The sequence below is a fragment of the Pteropus medius genome, unplaced genomic scaffold (assembly GCF_902729225.1).
Source record: "Pteropus medius unplaced genomic scaffold, Ma_sr-lr_union100, whole genome shotgun sequence".
NCBI classification, from domain to species: domain Eukaryota; kingdom Metazoa; phylum Chordata; class Mammalia; order Chiroptera; family Pteropodidae; genus Pteropus; species Pteropus medius.
In genome coordinates, this window is record NW_024355008.1 from 10,294,979 (window position 1) to 10,319,309 (window position 24,331).

Below are 24,331 nucleotides of genomic sequence, written 5' to 3' on the forward strand. Positions count from 1 at the left end.
CTGTGAATTTTTGATGGGAAAAAAAACCAACTACATATTCTCATCAGCCTTTGACTGAAAATTAATATACCCGTAAATTATGAGTACAGGCAGTCACCCTCAGCCATATGGACCCTACCTGTGACTTCGTCCATGTAGAAATCATAGATATTTCCATATCACATTTCAGTTACTGCAGATATCTTGAAATATCACCTATACTCATTATTAATTCAAAAACGTAGAACTTATTAGACTTACCATAAAATATTTTTATTTAATGTACTTATGAAGCATATACTTTAATTTATTATAAATTCATTTAATATATTGATTGCTCTATTTCCATCTCATTGATTTCCTTTATGATCCTATCTATTTTATTTTATGCATTCATTTAAATCATAGTCTGAGAAGGGGTTCAGGATTTTGCCATACTCTCAAAGTTGTTCATGACAAAAATAAAGTTAAGAATCTTCAAGTCAGATAAATACAAGTGCTTAAATCTTTGTTGTTTGATTTTTCTAAAAATATATATAACTCTTGAATTTCCATGTTTATATTTGTTTGCCTTTCCTCCTAGCAGTCAGTGTAAAGCCAAGGAGTTAACCTTCAGCTCGTTCATGAATTGCTCTCTTTTTTCTGTTTTGAATGTTTCAGGTTCTTATTTTCTATCACTGTCCTTTCTACAAGCAATACCCTTTCCTGTGGCCAGGAAAGAAGATCCCAGCGCCCTGGGCAAACACCACAAGTGTGTGCAAACTAATCCTCTTTTTGGAGACCACTCTGAGTGAGCGGGCCCCACGTGGTGCCTTTCATGTCTCTCAAGCAATTCTCACACCCAGAGCGAAGACCATCGCCCGGGGCCTGGTTGGTGGCCTCAAGAACACTCTGGTTCACAGGTAAGAATTTGCCTCCATCCCACAAGTAAGCTTTAAACACACACACACACACACACACACACACACACACACACACACACACACACACACATTTTTTTCTCTTCTGAATAATAGCAGTAAAGCCACATACTGAAAATAACAGCAAAACAAAATATATTTGAAAAAGCTATGCATTTGAGGCGGCTCGCATTAACCATGGCCAAAGGATCTCTAAATACTTTGTTAAAATGTACACATCATGCCATAAATACTCTCTAAATGTTGATAGTAAAGCAAAGGACTTTGAGCCAACACCAGTCCGTTCACTTCCAGCATGGAGTACCATGGTGTTCTTGCCCCTGCACTCGTAGCTTCTTAATAAGCATTAAATGAGACTGCTGCGAAAAGTGCTGGGGATTGAGAGATGGCTCTTCAAAGACATGGGGTGTCCTTCTCCCTTCCACAGTGACAATGAGTCCAAAGAAGTAGCTTAGGATGCCACCCACCATGCCATAACTTCAAATACTTTCTCAGAGTAGAATTAATCCTGACTACAATTAGGCAGGAGAAGCATCAGAAATTTTGTATTAGACGATGTTGTTTATCCTGGACACCAATTGATGATAGGTGTTGTCAAGAAAAAGGATGCCTTGTATATATGTACATGTATGTGTGTATGCCTGTGCATGGATATATATATGTATAAAGGAACTGTTATAAATACATTTGGATAATAGAGCATCCCTTGCACCCCAAGCTGAGGAAGCTAACTAATATGCTCGAGTAACAGGGGTATTTACAAGAATCACTTTAGTTCCTGAGTTCCAGATGGTGAGCCCCAGATTTCAGACAGTGAAAGATTCATCCAAAAGCATGTCCATCTCTGATTTTGGGCAGCATGACTTCAGGTAACATGAGTTCACCTGGCAGAAGTTTGGATAGCAAGGAGCACCTGAACGTCTTTTTCTCGGTGAGAGAGCTCCTGATGATGGTGCCATAAACAAAATCAGAAACCCCTTTTTGTTTGGCTCGACTAAGTCTTAGCTGAATTACTTGTGCTGAACTTGGAAAAGTGCATTTCATAAACCAGTGATATATCTCTGAAAGATCCAGCATTATGAACTTTCTTTTTTTATAAAAGATGTTCAGATATCCTTAGCATTTTCCTCATGCCTTTGGTAAATCTATAGATGATTTCCTTCCTTCCTTCCTTCCTTCCTTCCTTCCTTCCTTCCTTCCTTCCTTTCCTTCCTTCCTTTTCCTTCCTTCCTTCCTTTCCTTCCTTCCTCTCTTTCTTCCTCCCTCCTCTCAATTCTCCTCCTTTCCTTCTTTCCTTCCTTCCTTCCTCTTTCCTTCCTTCCTTCAACAAAGATTGATTACCTAGGAGGAGATAGGTACAAAGATAGCAGATGAATAACGAACTATCTGCCCTCATAAAACTTAAAGTCTATCAGGAAAAATAAGCATGTAAATTCCTATAAAACAATATCAAAATCACTGTTATAAAAGGCTAGACAGAGAGCTATACTTATAAGAGGGCATATTTAAAAATAAGGTAAGTTATATCTGTATAATATATTCTAAATATACAGTACCCTCTTGCAGATGATTTCATTTTATTCTTAGATTAAACCACCCTCTAAGAGAGCACATTGTCTAGAGCACATTACCAACCCCATTTCAGATGGGGCTCAGTAAGGTTCAGTGATCCAGACCCACACAGCTAGTAAGAGTCAATAATAAATCTCAACTCTGGACTTCTGATTGTTGGACTATTGCCTTTTTCAGTATTCAGTACAGACTTGATATAGCATATTTCAGGGCCCTGTCCTTTCTGCCCCACTGGCATGTAATTTTCTTACTAGTACCGAAATCTAAATTTCTGTTGTTTAAGCCACCCAGTCTGTGGCATTTTCTTATGGCAGCCCTAGCAAACTAATGCAGTCCCTTAACAATGGAGTGGCCTTTGATAAATTTGCTAAGATTTTCTCCCTAGTTAAATGGGGTTAATAATACCACATATGATTGTAGAGTCTTAACATGAAAATGTCTACCACATTACCTGGCACAAAATAGGCATGCCATCCCTATCCTTAAAGAAACCCAGAAACACAGTGGAGTGGGCTTCAAAGCCAAAGGGAAGTCCCTAACCTGCTCCTCTGCAGCCCTGGGGACGTGGTGCCTGGGATCTGTCAGCAATATCTGGCTCACCTTCTGCACTGATCTCTCTTGGTAAATAAAGGCCAGGAGTTAAGAAAATAAAGTGGCTCCTCCACACAGCAGGTTCTACATTTCCCTTTCTTCGTGCGTAATCCTGGTTATTTGATCTTTGCCTTGGGGAAAGTTGACACATGCAACCCAAAGCTGACACAGAGAGTTCTTTGTCACTGGTGAGCGCAGGTGCATGCCTTTCCCACATTTCTCTGCTCAGGCTCCAGGGATCCCCCGAGGTTTGGCTCCGGCTTGGAGTTGCCACCAAGCCTTTAATTCTCATTTCCCCATGATGACCAGAAGATGGCACCTGCATTTCATACTTAAACAGTGACTAGCAATTTTAAAAGGAAGTCTTGAATGAGTCAGTACTGCTGTCGCCTTCATGTGAACCACTGTGTATTCCAGGTCTCTACATCCAAGGGAAGACTATATTTGTGGTCCTTCATTCTCAGGCCACAGCATTTTGCCACCTAGGCAGCACGATGTGACTGACCACTTTAGGAAAGTTTCTTACCCCCAGCCCCAAACTCCACCGTTGATGATTCCTTCTCTTATGCCAAACACATGTGTAGTGCTTACTGTATCCCCAACAATGTTCTATGCACTTTGCATGTATTTATTTAATTCCCAGAAAAAATCTATATGGAGTAGGTATTATTCTCATTTTACAAGGGGAGAGACTGAGGCACAGCAAAACTGAATAAGTTAAGGCCAAATTGAGATTATTATGTCTTTGAGAGTCCCAGTTAAAAATGGAAGTATCCCAGTGATGGTGGTCTATTAAGTCATAATCAGCTATTAATATAAAATGCAAATCGATTTATGAGATGTGTTTTACCCCATAGCTTATTATAGAATCTACTGAATGAGGGGAGGGACCCAAGACTGATTATAGTTGTCATGATAAGAGGAAAAGAAAGAGGAGTGGGAGAAAATGCTACCAAGGCCTTGATAAGTTGTGTAAGAGAAGACTAAGAAGTCAGGATGTGTGCTCAAGGAAGGGAGGTCAGCCTCCTAAAAGAAAAAGAGAAGATGACAACCCAGGAGAGTGTACCAATGGAAGGGAAAGGGGCTCATTCAGATAAACTTTGCTTATTTTCGATTTTGGCCTAGAATAAATTCTTCCTAAAAAAAAATCTTCAGTCCTTTAACTAAAATGTAAGCCCTAGTTTGTATCTTTCTTAAAGCATTTTTAACTTATCAAGTATTTAGTGAGCTATTTTAACCACGGTGTAAAACTATGAGGACACTCCATAGCTCCCTCTTCTCTACCCCTGCCCCGTGCTAATATGGAAAGTATCACATAAATTGTCATTGTAGTTTATGTCACTAAATCGTGAGCTTCTACGCACAAAATGTTCTGGCTATCACATATAAAGCCCTCAAATTATAAAATGAGACTGACAGACTGTGTTTATTGGACAACTGAGAAAGCATTGGTCTATTAAGAAGCCACACATACTGCTGGAATAACTGTATATCTACGTGGAAAGGGTGAACCTTGACCCCCTACTTCACACCATAGGTAAATATTAACTTGAGATGGATCTTAGATCTAAACATAAAAGCGAAGCCATAAAACTTTTAGATGAAAAGAGGAAAATACCTTTGTGACTTGGAAATAGGCAAAAGTTTCTTAAGTCTGTCACAGATACTATAAAAGAAAAAAAATTGGTAAGTTAGACTTCGTGAAAATTAAGAAATTCAGCTCACCAAAATATGCAAGTGAAAAAATTAATAGGCAGTCTCAGGTGGGGATATATCAAAACTATATCTGACAAAAGACCAGCATCCAGAATATATAAACAACTTCTACAGCTCAACAATTAAAAGAAAAATAAAGGGAAAAAAAGAATGGTAAAAAAATTGAACAGATACTTCTCAAAAAAGATATTCAAATGGCGAATAAGTACATGACAAACTGCTCAACATCGTTGGTCATCAGAAAAACACAAATTAAAACACTATGAGATATCTTTACACATCCACTAGAATGGCTAAAATTAAAAAGACTGATAGCACCAAATTTTGGATAGGATGTGAAACAACCAGAACTCATACTTGGTCGATGGGAAGATGTAATGGAACGACCTCTTAGGAAAAAGATCTGGAAGTTTCTTACAAAACTAAATGTAAACCTACCATATAATAAAGCAGTTTCACTCCTTGGTATTTAACTAAGAGAAATTAAAATAAATGTCCACTAAAAGACTTGTATAAGAATGCCTATAACAGTTTTATTCATAATAACCAAAAACTGGAAACCGCCTGCTTATCCATCAATTGGAAAATGGATAAACTATAGTATATTCACACAATGGAATATTATACATTGATTAAAAAACAAAGTACTGATACATACAAAAACATGGGTGAATTTCAAAACCAAAATGCTAAGTAAAAGAACCTCACACACAAGATTACATATTGCATGGCTTATATGAAGCTCTAGAACAGGCAAATTTAATCTGTGGTAGAAAAAAAATAATTTAACTGTTGCCTCTGGGAAGATAGGGGCAGGGATTGAAGGGGACAGTGCATGAAGAACTTCCTGGGGTGCTGATAATTTTCTGTACCTTGATAGGAGTATGGGTTATGTGCATACATTTGTCAAAACCCAACTAGGTTACAGTTAAGAGTTGTGCACTTTAATGGACATAAATAAAAAGGAACCCTAGTTAATGATATGCATACTGAGTATTTAGGGGATGTATATAAATATTTGCAGTTGGAATTTGTCAAAATATAAGATGTATTGATGAGAGGATAGAGTGACAGATTGGTGAATAGATGCGTGATAAACAAGTATAGTGAAATATTAGTGGTAGAATCTAGAGGGTGGATATACTTATTATAATTTTCCTTCAGTATAATATGTTTGAAAGTTTCCATGATAAAAAGATTTATGATAAAAAAAATTAAAGAACCTATTAAAAATTAGGCTCTTGATATAGGTTTTTCAAGGTCCTGTTGACATGAATCTCTTTGGTGCTTGGGGCAAATAATTTCTTCCAGCATAAAAACTCTAAAAGTACTATTTTCTAATGGGATAGATATCACCTCATCCCTGAAAAGGGATATGAAGCTTAAATGGACAAATTTCTGAGGGCTCATGCTTTTATTGAGATTTTTTTGTGACATTAACAGAAATGTTTTATTTCTCTTTCTGGAGGAGTCCTTCTAAACTCTGCCCTCTGCTCTCTCTTCCCCCAACATCTTCCTCTGTATAGGAATCTTCCTGCCATCCTGGACTGGGTAAAAACTCAGAAGCCTGGAGTCATGGGTGTCAACATCATCACATCTGACTTCGTGGACCTGGTGGACTTTGCCACAACTGTCATCGAATTGAATGACCTCCTACAGGAGGATAGAGCTTTGGCTAAATGCTGATTTAATTTTTATTTAACTCAGTGTTGAATTTGTTGCTCCAGGCTAGAGTTCTGAAGAGTTTCTGTTATGATGGTCCCTAGGCAATGATGGTGAAGTGAGTAAGAGGAGGAGGGTTTTTTTTTTTTTTACCTCCTCAGAGCCATTTGGACAAAATTACAGACCTTGTAATTGCATTTTTCCCAAATGAGACTTTTGAAAATCTTAAGTCCCAGGGGAAAAAAGCATGTTTCATGTGATCGAGGTTAGAATCTCCCCAGTGGCTTATGATATTGAATGCAATATGGCAATGGGGTCTCCAAGTTCTTTTGGGGTACTGAGTATTCCCCTAATTGACCTAGTTCCCTGTTGTCTTCCAGGATGTTGTTTTTGAGTCAGTGAGAAGACTGAACCAGAAAGGCATTCCGGGTCAAAAGAATGGCTCATTGCAGGTGCTGCCCTTCGGGGTGGCTCAACATCAATCTGGGGCTTTGAGGGGATAAAGGATCAAGCACCAGTTCTCCCTAGACATGTCGAATGTCACTTCTTCCCTGAGAGAGTAAGACATTTATCACCAAGGTATTTCAGTCACAAGCTGTTGCATAGCTCGTGCTTTGTAACTGATCGACTTCGTTTTTTAGGTAAACAGTTCATACTGCCCTTGGTGTCAGAAATGTGTTTCCCAGTTTTAAAGCATTGATTCCTTTCTATTTATTTTGGCTCCTTCTTAAAAGTGGAAGGAGCAATAATGAGAGTTCTTTGCAGTGTGAGGCCCAACAAGAAATAGACATGCATGTTTGTTGCATGCCAGATTTTTTTATTATTCTGTAGCTTTTCCCAAAATAGCTGCCAGGTAAGCACCTTCATCATTTTGGCAAAGTCCTCTTTGGAGTTGGATCTTCAAGCCAGATCTTGGAATTGCATCTTGTCGTTGTCTTCCTGGAACTCAGGTCTATGCTCTGGGACACAAAGCTAATGGAAGGAACCTTGTCGTGACACCAGGGAGGCAGACACAGGATGCATGGGAAAGTGCAATGGATTTAAGGAGGATGCTCCAAGTGGATTTGGAGCCATTCTGTAACTCCTTGAAAACAAGACTACCTCGGGGACATTTAGGATGACTCGCATGTCATCAAGTGAGAAATGCCCAGTGTTGGAACATTTTCAGTTTGTGTCTTGATTGTTCTCCTTTCTTCAGGTTGTTTAGAGACTAATAATCTCCACTGCATGAGGGCTTTGAAACTCAAGAAGGGATTTTTATTATTATTATTTATAAGAGGTGCCTATCTGTGAAGAGCCCTCTTATGTTTCTATTTATTTATTCACTTATTTATTTATAGATTTAGTATCTTCAGTGCTCCTTACCTCAAGAGCACTCACAAAGGAGCTTCCTGAACTTTTCTCAGCAGGCCCGATGCTGCCATGGTCTTCCTCCCGCACCAGGACCATGCCTCTCAGGACTGTGAGTGACCTCTGACTCTGCTATAGACATCCTGGTTCTCCCAGTCATGTGGGGGACGGTGTTCATGTGTGGGTCGGTGTTCATGTGTGGGTGTGGTCCAGATCTGAGAAGCCACGCACTGGGACAGAAAATGAAATAGGTCATAAAGAACTTTCAGTTCTTGAGGAAGACCCTCTATAAGAGAGTTGAAAAGAAAGGAGCTAGAAAGAAAACGGGGCATGGGAATGCTCCTCAGAACTGTGAGAATCCCTAAGGAAGTGTCAGCTTCTGGATTCTTAAGGAAGAAAGATAAACATGGAATCCTGGATAGATGTGCGCATGTATAAAGATCTTTGGACCACCTCCCAGCAGCTTCCCATTTCTATTTTTCGATGTTCATAGCTGGACGTGCATGTCACCTGCAGTGGGGGATAGCCTAAGGGAGATACTAAAAGCACATGCACACTCTCAACTCTTGGTCTTCCAGCCTTTACTCTGTAAAGTAATTTAAGCCCTGGCCTTTTGCTTCCACAATTGAGGAGGTCACAACACAAACACTTCTGGAAAAATCTGGTTTAACTTTTCATTTTCTTGCATTTGAACCACTCTCCAAAAGGGTTTCTGGGATTTTATTTTCAAATTATTTTCAAATTATTTAGCGCCTTCTCTAGAAAGGAATAAGAAAGTGAGTGCTCTCACTTTCCCAATTTTCCTTCAGTTCTGATATTAAACCAGTGATAAGCTCTGAAATCCCTGGCTTACCCTCAGGGTTTTATTTGTTGTTATTGTTTCATTTTGGTCTTATTTTTAATTCTTGGTCAACTGCTAGGGACTAGATGGGTTCCCCTCTTCAAATCTTTATTACTTGGCAAAGAGATAAGGAGGCAAGAGGGGAATTACTCTTCTCTGTTTTATTTGAGCCTCAGCTTTGTCCAGGTGCTCGGTGCTATGAGGCCAGGTGTGTGACAGACATCTACACAGGATGCCAGTGACACCCAAGGGCTGCTGACTGTTCAGTGAAATGTTTACTTGATTTTCTCCTTTAGTTTTAAAATATATAGTTGCACTTGGGTTGTACCATTTAAGTGCACCTCAGTGTTTGCATGATAGGTCATTGATCATGACAGACAAAGCACTGAAAACGGTACCAAGGTTGCATGCATGGAGTCCTGCTCTCTGTGGTGAGTGCAGATGCTCACTCCTTCATGCTGCTTTGGGTTGACAGTCCGGCTTGCATTTTGAAATTCTCTGCAGGAGTTCTGGGAGATAGAAGGAGGATTATTTACAGTTCACCATTGGTAAACACCCTGGAATTGGCAGAATCCCTGCCCCAAGAAAAAGTTGTTCAACATATTGCAAGGGATATGTGTGTTCTGCTCCTTGTCCTAAAGCCAAACAAAGAGAGTCAGTGATGGGACAGGCAAAATTGACCTCAGTTCCATGACACAGTCTACAACTGCCAACAATAAAAAGGGTGACTCAACTATATCACTTATTCTCACAAATTCTGGGGACCTTTCAGATCAAACAAGGCTATCATCTTTGCTCAGAGTTAACCTCAAGATCATGTAAAAATGTACTTACTTGAGCCAAAGAGGGCATTAGGATTTGGGGCCACAGTTACACTGAAAAGTTGACTGAGTTTTCATGCGCTCCCTGGATCATTTGCCACCTGGCCACATTTCCATGGCATTGTGGCAAAGGGGATCATCACAGGTTTCGGTTAGATTAGAGCAGTGTTTAAAGGCTTGAACGTGGAGCCTATTAGAGGTACTACTGTAGTTTCTTGGGTACAGAAGATATTCTTAGGATTGGAGAGGTCAAGATAGAATTGATAGAATAATAAACTATTGAGGATTAAATTTTAAATTAATGGCAGATATAAATGGGTCATGCCAAAGAAAATATTATATATTTGCTGTACTGGACTTTAGTTATTAAATTTAGTTATTTTCCTTAGTGCTGAGTCCAGACCTCTGAATTCTTGAGAACAGTTAAGTCACAGTCCAAAACCAAGATTTTATATAAACTCAAAGGAAAGCACATGATCTGAGCCCAGGTAATGATCATTCTTAAGAATCTTAGTTCTTTCATGACCTCATATTCACATCACAAAGTTTATGTTTCTATTCAAGAAGATAATGTGGTGGAGCATTCTAGAATTAAACACATTTTGTGGTGTGACTGGATTTTCTGTTTCTGTTTTTCTGAATCTTACCATAAGAAAGTGCTTCCCCCAGAGACGTTATTCCAACCCAGCTGGAAGGCTTAGTGCAAAGCTAAAGGTGGGGAAACAGAAGAGATGAGAACTGAAATGAAACTGCCTGTCTTCCTGGGAAGCAAAAGGGCTATACAAATCCAGACCATATGACAGAATTAGTTCATATCACAGTTGAAGTTTTGTAATGTTCTTTATTGGCTGACTGCAGATTTTTACTGTTAAATTCTGGGAAACAGAACGAGCTAATGAACGGGGCACAGCCATGAGACTCCCATCCCATGACTGAGCAAGGAAGTGATCCTATGCTAAATCTGAGTTGGTTCTTTCAACTGGAATAAAGATGCCATCTGCTACCTTAATGCTGTTTTACAAATCTTGGTTAACTAGCTCCCCAAAATATCAAGTCCCTAATGATAAGGCTAAATGCCTTATGTTAAGGGGCTTTACAGTTGTAATTTGTCCATGTGTTGCATGTGTGCAGAAGTGCTACTTGGGTTCATTTCTCCAAGTAGAAGTGGTATGGGATGGCAGAACTTGTCCAACAGTGGCATCTTTAGTGATGCATATAACGGGATGAGGAAGGCTGAAAAAAATCTTCCAACCATATGTGCGCTCCTGAGAGATGGGCTTTCCCAAACACACTCCAAATAGTCATGTTATGACACAAGCTAACGAATAGAAATTGATAACATCAGACTCCAAATTAACAGGAAGTTTGATTTGTATGATACAGAACATGGTTGTTCCTCTAAATTCCACTAACTTCCCAGAACAGCTTGGCCCTCTGCTCAGACTGCTTCCTGATATTTGCCACCATGGCTTTGTCACTTATAAGTGTTGCCTTGAGACACACCGGAGTGAACTGGTTGGGTGACAGCTGATTAGCTGGAAACTTTACCCTTAATTCCAAGTGATACTGAACAGCTTTTTACTGCCCCCAAGGGATCCACTATCTCTTTATCCTCTGGATTCCCCAATTTCTTACTAGAAATAGTGACAAGTCACTGTACTGCTGAATTGGTCCTCACCCAGAGAACACAGTACACAATGCTACTGATGTTATTGAAATAGCACAATCTTAGACACTGAAAATACTCTAAGACAACTCTTTGTATCCTGCAGTGGATATAATGTTCTAGTCTTAGGACTTTTTAAATTCATTTCTAAGCCACATAGTTTGAGTGAAATATTTTTCTTCTCATCACTAGGAATTCAATTCCATAGTTTATTGAGGCAACCCTATTAATAGTCTAGAGACATTTTTGATCTCGTTCCTTCTCATCTCCTACATAGAATACCACTTTCTCCTCTTGTTTCCTGGCCATCCTGTAACATCTGCTGATCATTATTAATCACAGGATGCTGGCAAAACTTATAAAAGGAACATATATTTGATGATGCCCAAACACACTCTTATCACAGTGGTTTTTGCTTCTCAGTCTTCTCAAATGCATTATTCTGCCCTTTTCCTCACTCCCACCCAATCACTAGAACTGTACCTGATGGGAGCCCAGAATTTGGGGCCACTACTTATTCAAATAGCAGGGGCTTGCTCACAAGCTTTGAGCCCAACAAGAAGCACAGCACTTTGAAAAGTCGAATAGGCCTTTGGTAGCTTTGTACATTTGCAGTTTTACAAGTTACTAGTTTATAGCACTAATAACACTTCAATTGTGAATCTATAATATCAATATGATAAATACTAGTACATATTCCAGAGACAGTGGTACTTTGCTGCTATTATACTTAATCTACACCCCAGTTGATAAGTATTACATACAGATTGTGTATGTATTGTTGTATTGTGTATGCATATATGTGTTGTGTATATGCCAACTTTCATACTTAATCTCACTGATCAGCAGTTAGAAAATACAGTAGTCCCCCCTTATCAATGGGGGATATGTTCTAAGACCCCTAGTGGATGCCTGAAACCGCAGATAGTACCAAACACTATACATATTGTGTTTTTTTCCTGTACATGCATACCTTTTCACTTAAAGGAAGCACTTTACAGCTTCTCTTTAGCATATCTAAATTGCCAGCATTGCTACTGTTGTGCTTTTGGGTCATTATTAAGAAAAATAAGAGTTATTTGAGCACAAGCACTGGGACATGGTGACAGTCAATCTGATAACCTAGATGGCTACTAGGTGACTAAATGGCGGGGGAGCGGGTACAGCGTGTATGTATGCTGGAATCAGCTATGTCCTGGGAGGGAGGGAGCCGCATGGAGGAGATTTCACCACGTTACTCAGAACGGTGCTCATATTGAAACTTACGAGTTGTCTTTCCGGGTTTTACGTTTAATATTTTTGAACTGTGGTTGACTGTGGATTATTGAAACTGAAGAAAGTGAAACCTCAGATAAGAGAGGACTACTGTACAGATATTGTCATAGTGAAAATAAGGCTTGGTCAGTTCAGATGATGAGTGAATCTGAAAATAATCTACTAGATATTATATTTTATCTTCTTGCTTGTTTTATATTACAGTGCATGCTGTTTGCTAAATTAAGTAAAAATAATAATAAATTATACCAATTCTAAGATTAGAATTAAAATTTTGCATATATGCTGCTTGATACTCTGAAATGTATTTTGTGGCATAATTATCCTATATTCATATACATTTCACTTGGCATTTTTCCCCCACCTGATTATACTGCTTAATTGAAACTAAAACATTGTAAAGCCAGATTACCTCATTTTAACTGTGAAAAAGTTCAATAGACATGACATGATGTCTTTTCTTGTATTTGATTTGAACTACCTACATAAGCTTAAACCTAATAATAAATATAAAACTTCAGCAGGCACTTTGTATGCATGTTTTATTACTGGCCCACTTTTAATTTTGTTTTAAAAAGTTATAGACTTGACATCAACAAAATACTTTATTATTACTATATTGGATGAAGACCCTTTCAGCCTGTCGAGCACACATTGGAATCAGCTGAACACGCCCGCAATCCCCATGGAGAGCCATGCGTGAAATGTGCACACAGCCTCATCACTTGGCCTTTTATAAACTTCATCCTCAGCTGTTTCTAGCAGGCTTAGGCCAGGTCCCGCTAACCGTGTTCTCACCTGACCCCCATCTCCAGCCCACATTACTGTAAGTGGCTGCCAAACGCCCAGAAATAGAACACTACAGAGAGATTATATGTTTGTGTGTATGAAGAACAAATAAGTGTGGGTCTACAGCTTCTGTTGGCAAAGAAGAGTCCAATATTTTCCTCATTCTTAATTCTTTATAATAGAATATCTTAATTTCAACGAATTTCTCTTTTTGTCCTATCTTCAACAAAAGTAATGTGTTGAGGTGAAAAAACTATGTATGAATTTAGCAGAGATCAAATCAATTCTAAGCAATCATTCATTTCATATAGTTTAGTGTTAGAACAGGTAATCAGGGGTAATTATATTTCTGTTCAAGTTCCTGTAGCAATCGAAGAACATAGTCATAGTCGGAATTTCCTGCGTGCACTTTGTTATCGTTTAGTTATAACCCGCATAGCGTAATTGCAAAGATCCTACTGATCCGCCTCAATTTCTGAACATGTACTTAGGTTGAGATATTGCCTCTATGACAATGGAGCTGTTACATCATGTATGAACTCTTTAATATCTTATCACCAATTAGTTTATCATGTTACAACTGGATTATAAACATCCTACTTAGCACGAGAGTTAAGAACAGGCATTTCAGAGATGCACTGACCTGGCTTTGTATCCCAGCTCTCTCATACCCTGCCTGTGCGACCTTAGGCAAATTAATATCTCAAAATATAGGATATAGGACTAATAATGCCCACTATGAAGGGTTATTTAGAAGTCTAAATAAGAAAGCATATGGAAAGTGTTTAGCACAGATCCTGGGAAATATAAATATTCAAGAGTATTAGTTTTGGTAGTAGGGTGGGAACTTTGTACCTACCCCCGCCAAATAGCACCCAACACTTTCTTCAACATGGTTGATTGCTAACCATTGTATTCATTGGTGAATGATTTAGCAGGGACTGATTACAGTAATGAGAGATAAAACAGATAAATTCAGACAATGAAAGAGAAAGTTACACAATCACTGGACCAAATATACATTGCCCAGAGAGTGGGATTCATGCCACTGGTGGTATGCAAAATGATGTGGGGTGGAAGACGACCACATCCTTGAATAGTATTAATATCTTTAATCATGTAATTATTCTGATTAGCTGAAAGAAAAGTCTTAGCTTAATGACGAAACCTCTCTACCCTTTATTTATCTAGCAAAAACAAAAAAGGCAATAGTATCCAGCTAACATTTATTATCATTTTGTTTATGTTATATTTATTTTGTGGTTACCTTCTCTTTGTAGAAGTGATCCTGGGTTTTTCAACAGTGGTACAAAATTTCCTTTCAAATGAAATTTAAGTTTTTTAAAGAGTCCTCTGTGAAGAAGCTATGGAAGTAACCTCAGTTTAGAATCCTTTCCAGGTTGAAAAAAAAAAAAAATGCAGTTGATTCTATCACATACTTTTGCCAAGAATTGGGTTTGGCTGTGCTCTTTTTGAACATTTAACTAAATAATAAATACATAAACTGCTATTTGAGATAGAAAATCACCTCTTTTTTAATATAAGTTTCTTTATATTTTCTGTAGAAGTCCTGTGGAGAGCATGTTCTCTCCGTTGTCATATGCTGCAGTTTAAACAAGGAGCCAGGGTCACTCAGTCCCACAGACCTCTGTGCAGGGTTCACATGGAATGCAGAGAGCAAACTCCATTTCTTCAGTTTGGAAAGTGATTCCTTTTCTGTGAACCCCTGGAGCTAATACTCCTGAATGTCCTGGATTTTTGTTGTGTGTGTGTTTTTTTTCCCCCAAAGGAATTCTTCTTGCTCAGAAGTATATTTCTTTGCCCACTCCTTTGCAAATCTGCTCACTATGACCAAAGGAGTGTTATTATTTTTAAGACTTGAAAACTTTTTTTTTTTTTTTCTAGAGAGGGTGAGAGGTTGCAAGGGAGGGACAGTGGCCAAAGCCCATGTGCCTGAAACCTCATCCAGGATGGCCTGGACGAGTGCCAGTTAAACAAAAGTGCTAGTTAGACCAGGGTGTTTGCACAGCTGGGCAGTGTTTTGGGATAGCATGGGTGGGGAAGAGGACATAGAAGTGTCAGCCTCTGTCCGGTAGCATCATGAAATTGAGAGAATCCCTAGGTAAGCAAATGGCTTTAATCTAAGGGGCCTGGTGTCTAAAGAATAGAATTTATTCTGTGGAGAAAGGCTCTAAGGAACAGAGCTCTTACTGCAAAAGGAGGCCACTGAAAGCTGTTCTTTGTTTAACCCAAGAACTTCTCAGCTTTTTGGACTGAAGACTTTTCTGCCCTGATCCTCACTGGGTGTTTGTCCAATCTGGGCCCAGGGAGTCTCATTTCCAGGCCTCTGTGAAGTATAAGGGGATTTGGAAGAAGATGTTAGATTGCCTTTTGCAAAGGTTTCTTCCACCAACAACACTGTAAGTGTAGAACTAATTTGCCATACAGCAAAGGGATCAGTGGACAACTTCATTGGAGCCAGACACCCCGAATGACATGCAAAATTTGTGCACTTTTTTCCTGGTAGAGGATCCATAGACTTCATTGAATTCTCAAAGGAATCTATGATCCTAAAATGCTGTAAACCACTGCCTTTTAAGTGCCTGTTAGAATGAATGATCATTTAAATGTTTGTAAGTGAGCAAAGATTCAAATTTAGACTAACGCTAAAAAGCCTTGGTCCTTCTTATTTACAAAAAAAAAAAAAAAAACTACACTAAGATATATGAATTTATTGATTATAGGTGCTCTCTATTAAGAGGCAAGGTTGGATAGAACAAGCTAAAAAGAAACAGACTAAGGTAAGTCCAAAGAATCCTGAGAGACAGTTAGATGGGCTTTAGCAAGATAGGGTGTTGAGAAAGCCAGAGAAACCAAGCACGCAAGCAGGCACGGAGGGACGGCTGAGCTCTATGCACAGATCTGAGCACACATGTTAGAGGAAAATGGGGACAGTAGAGCAGCAATTCCCAACCTTTTTGGCACCAGGGACCAGTGCTCCTATGACAATCTAATGCCTGATGATCTGAGGTGGAGCTGAGGCGGTAACAGTCTGCCGCCCAGGTGTTGGGGACTCCTGCAGTAGAGCTTTCTTAGAGAAGAGCAACTAAGAGAGTGAAGGGTCCAGAAGTTATGTCACATGAGAAAGTAGGGATGTTGAGTTTGGAAAAGATGAGAAACAAGTGACAGGAATATCTTCAAATACTTTTAAATTGTTACATGACTGAGATTTTAGAATCTTACGATTTTAGATGTAGAAGGGACCCAAAAACACGTGTCTAGGGACTAATGTTACAGGAGAGAATACTGAAAACCAGACTGACTGGCCTAAGGCAGAGCTGAGACTAGAATCCAGACACTGAGTCCTTTTCCAGTGTCCTTTCCAATATTTTTTAAATGCCTCCATGAGTGCCTAGTATGCTGAAAAGAGCTAGGACCCACAAGTTGCCATTTCAAGAAGGGGGAGCTTGGCTTAATAAAGAGCATTCCTATGTGGATTGGGATGCTACGCGAGAGAATGAGCTGACAATCACGAAGATTTTTGAGAGAGTATGTATTAATTTCCTATTGATGCTGTAACGAATTTAGTACAAACTGTGTGGCTTACAACAACACAAGTATTACCTTTCAAATCTAAAGTCAAAAGTCTAAACCGGGCCAGCAGGACCATGTTCCTTCTGGAGTCTCTAGAGGAAATTCCATTTCCTTGCCTTTTTAGCTTCTTGAAGCCACCTTCCTTTGCTCATGGCCCCTTCCTCCATCTTCAAAGCCAGTAGCACAGCACCTCCAGCTCTGCTTCTGTCATCACATCTTCTTTGATTTGGACCTCTCTAGAAGACTCTTAGGATACATTGGGCCCACATGGATAATCCAGGATAATCTCCCATCTCAAAATCCTTAACTTGGTCACATCTGCAAAGCCCCTTTTACCATGTAAGGTGACATATTCACAGATTCTGGGGATTAGGACATCGACGTCTTTGGGGGCTTTTATTCATCCTACCATAGTGTGAATCATGCAAAGTACATTGACACTGATACTGGTTTTAGAGAAGACTTGAGTTCAAATCCTGTCTTCAGCACCTACTTGCTGCATGACCATTATCGCTTTGAGCTTTTGTTCTCTCATCCATAAAATGGGCATAAAATCTCAAAGTTATTATGAGATTATATAGAATGCCCAACATATTTTGTGCGTTCTCAATAAATATATTTGTTCAAGGAACTTCCAGATGATTCCAGACAAGAATTCAATAGAAGAAATTTTATTCTTAAATAGATTTGATAAAGTGATCTCTACTTGCTAAAATAAAAAGAAGTGAAATAAAAGGGATTTTCTTCTCCTGTGTACTTGTCTACTTTACAGATCCAATTGTAAGGTTATTGTTTTTGTGGATAGTTAGTAGCTAATAAACCCTGCTTTTTGCGCGCGCGCGCGTGTGCGCACGCACACACACACACACACACACACACACACACACACACCCTGCACACAGTACTGCTGTCTAGTTTTGTCACCAAGATCTCTGGTTGGGTTTGAGCAAGACTAAGATCCTGGCCTGATGTGTAATGATTGGCCAGACTAGGCAGCTGAGACCAGCTCAGGCTCCCTCCTTCACATCTGTCAACATACCTGGCTGCAAGCAAGTTACTGCCTGTGACCACTATCTGCAGGGGCCAGAGAAAGAGAGAGCAGGAAAGGAAACAGAGGGGAATACCTCAATCTCCTGCTTAGGGAAAAGTAAAAGCCTACGTGGATGCTTCTTACCAACATCCCAAACTCCAACAAGGATTGGAACAGTCGTGGGCTGTCACTGCTGAGTCAGAAAGAAAACTGAGGAAAGACTCCAAATTGAATTCAGCAATCAAGGTAGGTGATCTGTCTGGTCCTGGCCCTTCTCTCAAGATTACAAAACAAACATGTTGCCCAGCCTTGTGACCAGATCGTCGGATGATGGTCTACTGAAGGAGATGTGGGAGATGTGGACGTGTGTTGGAAAAACTCAATCATTTGTCCACCAACATGTTCTGAAAACGGGCTGTATTTTTCTTCCATCTTCTCTCTCCTCTGAAAATTGTTGTTCCTCTACATATTTCAAAAGTTTGGAAAGTTTTTTTTATCTTTCATTATAAAAAATTATATTTGTGATTTATTGATATTCTTCCATCAGTCGTGGTTCTGCAAACGTGGCTTTGTTCCAGAATTATGCTTACATGAATTCTTTCCAAGATATACCAGAGTACACATAATTCTGAGGAACACACTGTCCCTGCAGAGAGCTGTCAACCTCAAATGACAGGATCTCCCAGGAAGCCTATGTATTTTTCTGCTTTGGGACCTAGGGAGTTAAAATTCTTGAAATTGCTGGAGCAGAATCAAGCCTGTTTACCTAAGCTTATCACCCCAGGCAGCCAGGTCAATCATTTACTGAGGCAGGGCTGTTTGCTACCTTTGATGGAGGACCACTAAAGCCCTTGCCTGACTGAATGTCTCTATAGAAGATATCTGTCCCTGAAGCTGTAGCCCATATTCTTTACTGACCAGAGTGGTTTTTATCTTTCCTGGAGTAGTAAATGCCACAAGGTCCTTCCCAGCTCCATAATAAACGCACATGAACAAGATCTATGCTCAAACCAGATACCTGATATCACCTCAGGCATAGATAAGGAGGCCCTATTTTTCTGAACTTCATTTAGAGAAGGGGTTGGCCCATGTATTAGACAAGGTAATGTTTGACACTATTTTTGTCAATCATTTATAGAACTGAAGTGAATTCGCTTCGCTGAGGTTTGTGGCCAGAAATTTTAAGTGTCTCAGGCAGTTAACTAGATGTAGGAGTTGAGGCCACTGCAGTGTCGTGTAGGCACAAACCCTATGTGAGATTTGTGGCTTGTATCTGGGGCTAATTCTCAGAAATGTGATGGAGAATTATGGAAAACTGATAGATATCTGTGAAGATATTAAGCCCTGTCTGACCAGTTCCCAGAGGATGTTTCTAGATAATACAAGTGATGGAGGGGGTTTTGAAGAGGGGGGAAATGGTGTTGGGGCATTCAATTGCATTGGCCAGATTTTCCCACAATACTGGAGGCTGCCTTAGGGGCAGACACTCTTCCCTGTTCTTTCTGTGTAGCAGACAACTCAAGGCCAAAACACTGGTAGCCCCTGAGAGTACATCCAGTTTTTCTTTCCATTTCATGCAAATTAGATATTAATTGGGAGCGGGATGAGGAGGGGAGGGTATTATTTTGGGACTGATTAGACTGATTAGACTAGATAGACATTATCATTCCTTTTACATGTTAAGAAATTAGAACCCAGAAGTAAATTAATTTGCCCAAGTTCACAGTTAGTCAGAGGCTAAGCAAAGATTCTTCTCAATTCTGCCTTACTCCCAACCCACTGCTTTTCCTGTGCAGTCATACAGTTGAACACACGCAGGAGTATAAAGTTATGTGTGTGTGTGTGTGTGTGTGTGTGTGTGTGTGTGTGTGTGTGCATGTGTGTGCGGTATGTACACGTGGTGGGGTGGGAGTCACAAAGCAAAGCAGACTATCGGAGTCAGAGGTTCTTTATCGGATGTGCCATACCCAGGCCAGTTGGGTACCACTATGACCAAAAGGCCAGCATTGGACTAGACTGGATCTTCTTTGATGAGAGGTGAGGGGCTGGGGGTCAGATAAGGAACAAAGAGAAGTACATCTAGTGGTAGAAGTTTCTGGAGTCTTCCTAAGTAATCAGGAATATTTCCTAAGTAAACCCATCCAGTTCTCAGGCAAGATTTCTGCCTCCTTATATTCCAGAGACTCAAATCCATGAGCCCCAACTAAGGTACAACACCGGGACTATTTCCAGGACAAAAATGACACCATCCTAATTCTTATCTGGGCATTCGACAATTGAATTACTATCTCATTTTACCTCAGTTAATATCCACTCATCTAAATCCAAGGGACTTGGGCAGAAGGAGGCTTAAAGCAAGAGGAACCATCAACATTCTATCATATCAAGGTTTCCGGTACTTGTAACCCAAACAGACCCATGTTAGCTTAGAGTCCAAATGGCTTGTTGGTGTTATTTAAGAGGTAGATGAGTAATGTGCAAAAGCAAGCCTCCCCCTGCTCCCCCTGCTCCAGTTTCACTTTTGTTCAGATGCACCCTAAAAATTCCATTAGCCGTCTGGCAGAAATTTCAAAGCAGCCACAATTCCTGAGCATTTACAAATTCGAGATAAAGAAATGCCTTCATGAAATGTGGTTGGCTAATCATCTCTAAACAAAGAGTTTCTCTTTTTCACTGACCCACCTCATACATACCTAAGAGTCTGATAGCAGAGGCATCATAAATAGGGATTGCATCACCAAGTCCACAGAGTCTCCTCTAATACAGCTAACCCTGCCTGAACTTCACGAATCACATGCTATCCTTTATGTTGACTAAAACATTGGGTTAAAGAGAAAAATAATGAAGCTGAAATACAAGGACTCGAAAAACATCTCACCTTTATCCAGTGCTGATTCTGAGCAGGAAGTGAACAGCATACTGCCTTTTTATCTACATGTTTTTTCTTTAATTCCTGGAACAAATTTATGCAACTTGCCCAAATCACAGAGCTAGTAAAATGAAGTGAAATTTGAGTCTGGGTCTGTTGAACTCAAAAATCCATATTTTTTAGCACTCTGTTCTGGGAAAATTACCAACCAACAGTATCTATACTGTTTGCATTCTAAATGTAAAATTGTAAGGAGTCCTTTCTAAATGATTTGCTTGAATCCCCAGAGTATGTATTTATTACTCCCTCCCCAGGTGTTCTTGATCCTGTACAGGCATCAAACCCAACATCACAGTGATTTTCCTCTCCTCCAGGAAAGTAATCACAAAACGCACATACACACAAGCACACACACATATATGCACATAAACATACAGCACACACACTAACAATAGCTCACAGGTCAACATTTTAATCTCTTTCTGAAGCTATGAGAGAAAATTGTTATTATCTCCTAGTTCACAAATGTTGTCGTGTTTATTTGATTTTAATGTAACATAGAAACTATTTATTTATATCTATTATACTGGGATATTTTTAAATTTTATTTTTGTTGTCAAATTTCTGTCTTCAAGAAAGCTAAATATGCCAAAACTTTCCTATACGGTTTTATTTAATCTTCATAACAGCCCTGTAAGGGGAGTGCCATTTTCAGATAGTATATATCTTTTCAGATAAGAAATCCGAGACTCGATAAAGGTGAGTGCCTTTCTCAACACTGCTCAGCTAACAAGTCTCGTAGGTCTTGGGACTCCGAATTATTTGCTCTTTTTTTTCCTAACACACAAGCAGTTCTCTGGATTCTTAAGGTTTACAAATGGTACAAATGGGACACACGAGCTATTTTCAGGAATTAAAAATGCCAAGTGACTACATAGCCTGTTCTCTGGCTACAGGAACCCACTCAGATATTGACTGCTTTGTTTTTAGCTAGGATCCTATCAGGTCAGTGTGGTAATGTCGTTACTCTAACTAGATGTTCACTGAGTGGTGAAAATGAAGACACTAATTGTTACTTAATAAAATTTGCCTTAAAGGCAAAAATCTTTTAAACCCATGTGCCCATGAGCGAAGTAAGATATCAAAGGAATTCTTGCTGGAGGAAAGGTAAGAAACCACTGTCCTCTAATCTATTGCATGCCTGTGGGACAGAGTACATGCGTTGGGGTTACAGAGCCCCATGGTGTCTCCTGACAGACACAAACTCTCTCTTTGTTAACTTTATAGCATGCCTCCTGGAACAAGCAGCTACCATATGGTAGGAAACCTAAGGAAATTCTCCTCCGGGCTGGGAATTCATCATGGGTGTAGGCCCAATCCCTGTAGAAACTAACTAAAGTTACAGGAAGAATTATTGTGCCCTATGAATTCCATTCTGGTCGTAAAATGCTCTGAGGGGTTAGGGAGCCCTGCATCGGCTGTGCATCTACAGGGCACTGACTTTTTTTATTCCTAATGCTTCGCTGAGAACTGCTCCTGGCTGGCTGGCTGAATCTCCATCCCCTGTGACATTCTTATCTGCATTCTTCCCTTGGGGTTAATATGCACCTTCATCCCACCTTGTCCCCATTTCTGAGACCTCAGAGGCTCCAAGGATCTTACTACAGGAGAATCTTTGGGCAATGAGCAAACAGAAAGAAAGAAACTTCTGCCCCTGTCCTGCACCAATTTGAAAACTGTTCCCCTTCTCTCTACAGCTCCAAGGTCAAGTTTCCCTTGGGAGCAGTTAGAGAACTGAAGGTCACCGAAAGCTGGCAATTCATTGCGCCTTGGAGGGGTTCCCAGGCAGCAAAATGAAAATGAGATTGTTTTCACATAAGACCTCTGGATTGGAGAACAGGATTCAAACAGTCTGAATTTGCAGTTTCCCTGTGTACTTAGATAACCCCCACAAAGCCTAGTAATTTTTTTTTTCTAAAGCCAAAACAATATCAGAAATACTTCCTGCAGATAACTCTAACCAGGCAGAATTCCTTTTTGTCATCACTGAGCTGATGTTTTCAAGGATTCATTTTTTTTTTTTTAAGATAAGCCTTATATGGCTCACTTAGTTGGAGCTCTTGAGTATTTCTGTGTAATGATGGCCTTCATCCATGGGGCCTGCTTTGTGGTGATGTCATTAGATTTCATAAGGTAAGCAGCTGAAAACTTATGGTTAGTATGTGAGCAAGTTGCAAGAGAGAGAAAGAAAACCCAGAGGCCAAACAGAGATGTTGCGGTGAATGAGCAGGTAGCAGGCTTCCCTATGTCCCAAAGAAAACCAGCACCTCAACCCGATTCTACCAGTTCTGAGGAGATGTACCTTAAAGGTCAAACATATAAACTTTGTTAAATTCAGCTCTGCTTCCTGGGTAGGAATCCCGAATAGAGGTGAGAACCAATGGCTAGATTTCTCAAAACCTTACTTTTTTTTTTTTTTTTTAATCAAAATTTATCTCATTTTGTTTCTCTTTGCAAAATGGAAATGGCCCTGATAAGAGGCACTGTTATAAAACATAGTTGTGCATAGTTGTGTTACAGAACATAGTTGTAACTTGCACTCCAACAAATAGAACATAAAGCATAGCCCAAAATAGGCATCCTAATCCTGACTCCACCATTGTCTTGGTCTGTGAGTTGGTGCCAGTTTTTAAAATTTTTGGTGGTGACCCAGTTTGGAGAAAGAATGCATTTTCACTGTAAATAACCACAAACATTTGTTGATGAGTCATCCTCAGTTCTGCAATAGTCACCTACTCTTTCCCAGAAACATGCTAGACACTGTTTTTAGAACAGGGATAAATAATCTTGAAGGTTTTATGGGTACCAAGTGAACTAAACCATACTCTCCTTAGAGTCCCCTGTGTGTGTGTGTGTGTGTGTGTGTGTGTGTGTGTGTGTGCGCGTGTGTGTGTTTATGTACTCCTAATTATAAAATATCTTGAGGATAATGAATTCTCAGAAATATTCATGGGTGATAACACGTTAGTAATTGACTATAAATTTAGTAGAGAAAGCGATTTTAAAAATGGCCAGGAATGACTGAAGAAAGCAGTGTTAAGCTGTTGTGCAGAGGGAATGGTGCATTGAGGGTTACGTGTTCTTCTGCCATTGGTAACAGCATGGGACAGAAAGTAGGAAATCATGGTTTTGTTTGACTCTGCTACTACTACATGCTAACCACATAACATTGAGCAAGTAAGTCACTTTGGCTCTCTTGGCCTCAATTTTCTCTTCTTCAAAATGGAGATAGGGATGGTTTTATTGTGTTTAAGTTCTCCTCTAGTTTTGATACTCTGTCTTCTGTGAAAAACTAGAAAACTTCAGATCAGAATGTTCTTTTAAAAATTAAACACAGAAATGGTTTTTATCTCTCTGGAACCACCATCCCTATCTTTTGTTGAGTACAACAAAAAGTCTGGAATAAAAAAACTGCTAAAGAGATCTCAGACTGTAACCTTGAGGTTATTATAAACGGAGAGGCTAGGTATCAATCTTCCAGAGAAGGATCACACTCAGCTGGAAAAATGCAGGGAACCACATCAGAGTTCTCTTGTTCAGCAGCAACCCTGGCACCAACACAGCTCTGCCACACCTGCGTATCACTAATGCAAGCT

The 24,331-nt window shown here is 39.7% G+C and overlaps 2 protein-coding genes and 1 long non-coding RNA gene across 5 annotated transcripts in view; 2 read left to right on the forward strand and 1 right to left on the reverse strand.

Moving 5' to 3' along the window:
• The window catches only part of PLCXD2 (phosphatidylinositol specific phospholipase C X domain containing 2), a 46,849-nt gene extending 33,929 nt beyond the window's left edge, over positions 1-12,920 (forward strand). For all 3 annotated transcript variants that reach the window (XM_039857045.1, XM_039857046.1, XM_039857047.1), the window contains 2 exons: positions 640-881; positions 6,305-12,920. In XM_039857045.1, the coding sequence (XP_039712979.1) occupies positions 640-881; positions 6,305-6,464 (402 nt within the window). In that variant the 3' untranslated portion in view covers positions 6,465-12,920. The remainder of the gene's footprint in view (positions 1-639; positions 882-6,304) is intronic.
• LOC120598188 (uncharacterized) overlaps positions 1-24,331 on the reverse strand; it is a 31,447-nt gene that overhangs the window by 5,929 nt on the left and 1,187 nt on the right. The gene's annotated exons all lie outside the window — the stretch shown is intronic.
• The window catches only part of PHLDB2 (pleckstrin homology like domain family B member 2), a 199,810-nt gene continuing 193,271 nt past the window's right edge, over positions 17,793-24,331 (forward strand). The window contains exon 1 of the mRNA XM_039857031.1: positions 17,793-18,052. The gene's annotated coding sequence lies outside the window, so the exon portion shown is untranslated. The remainder of the gene's footprint in view (positions 18,053-24,331) is intronic.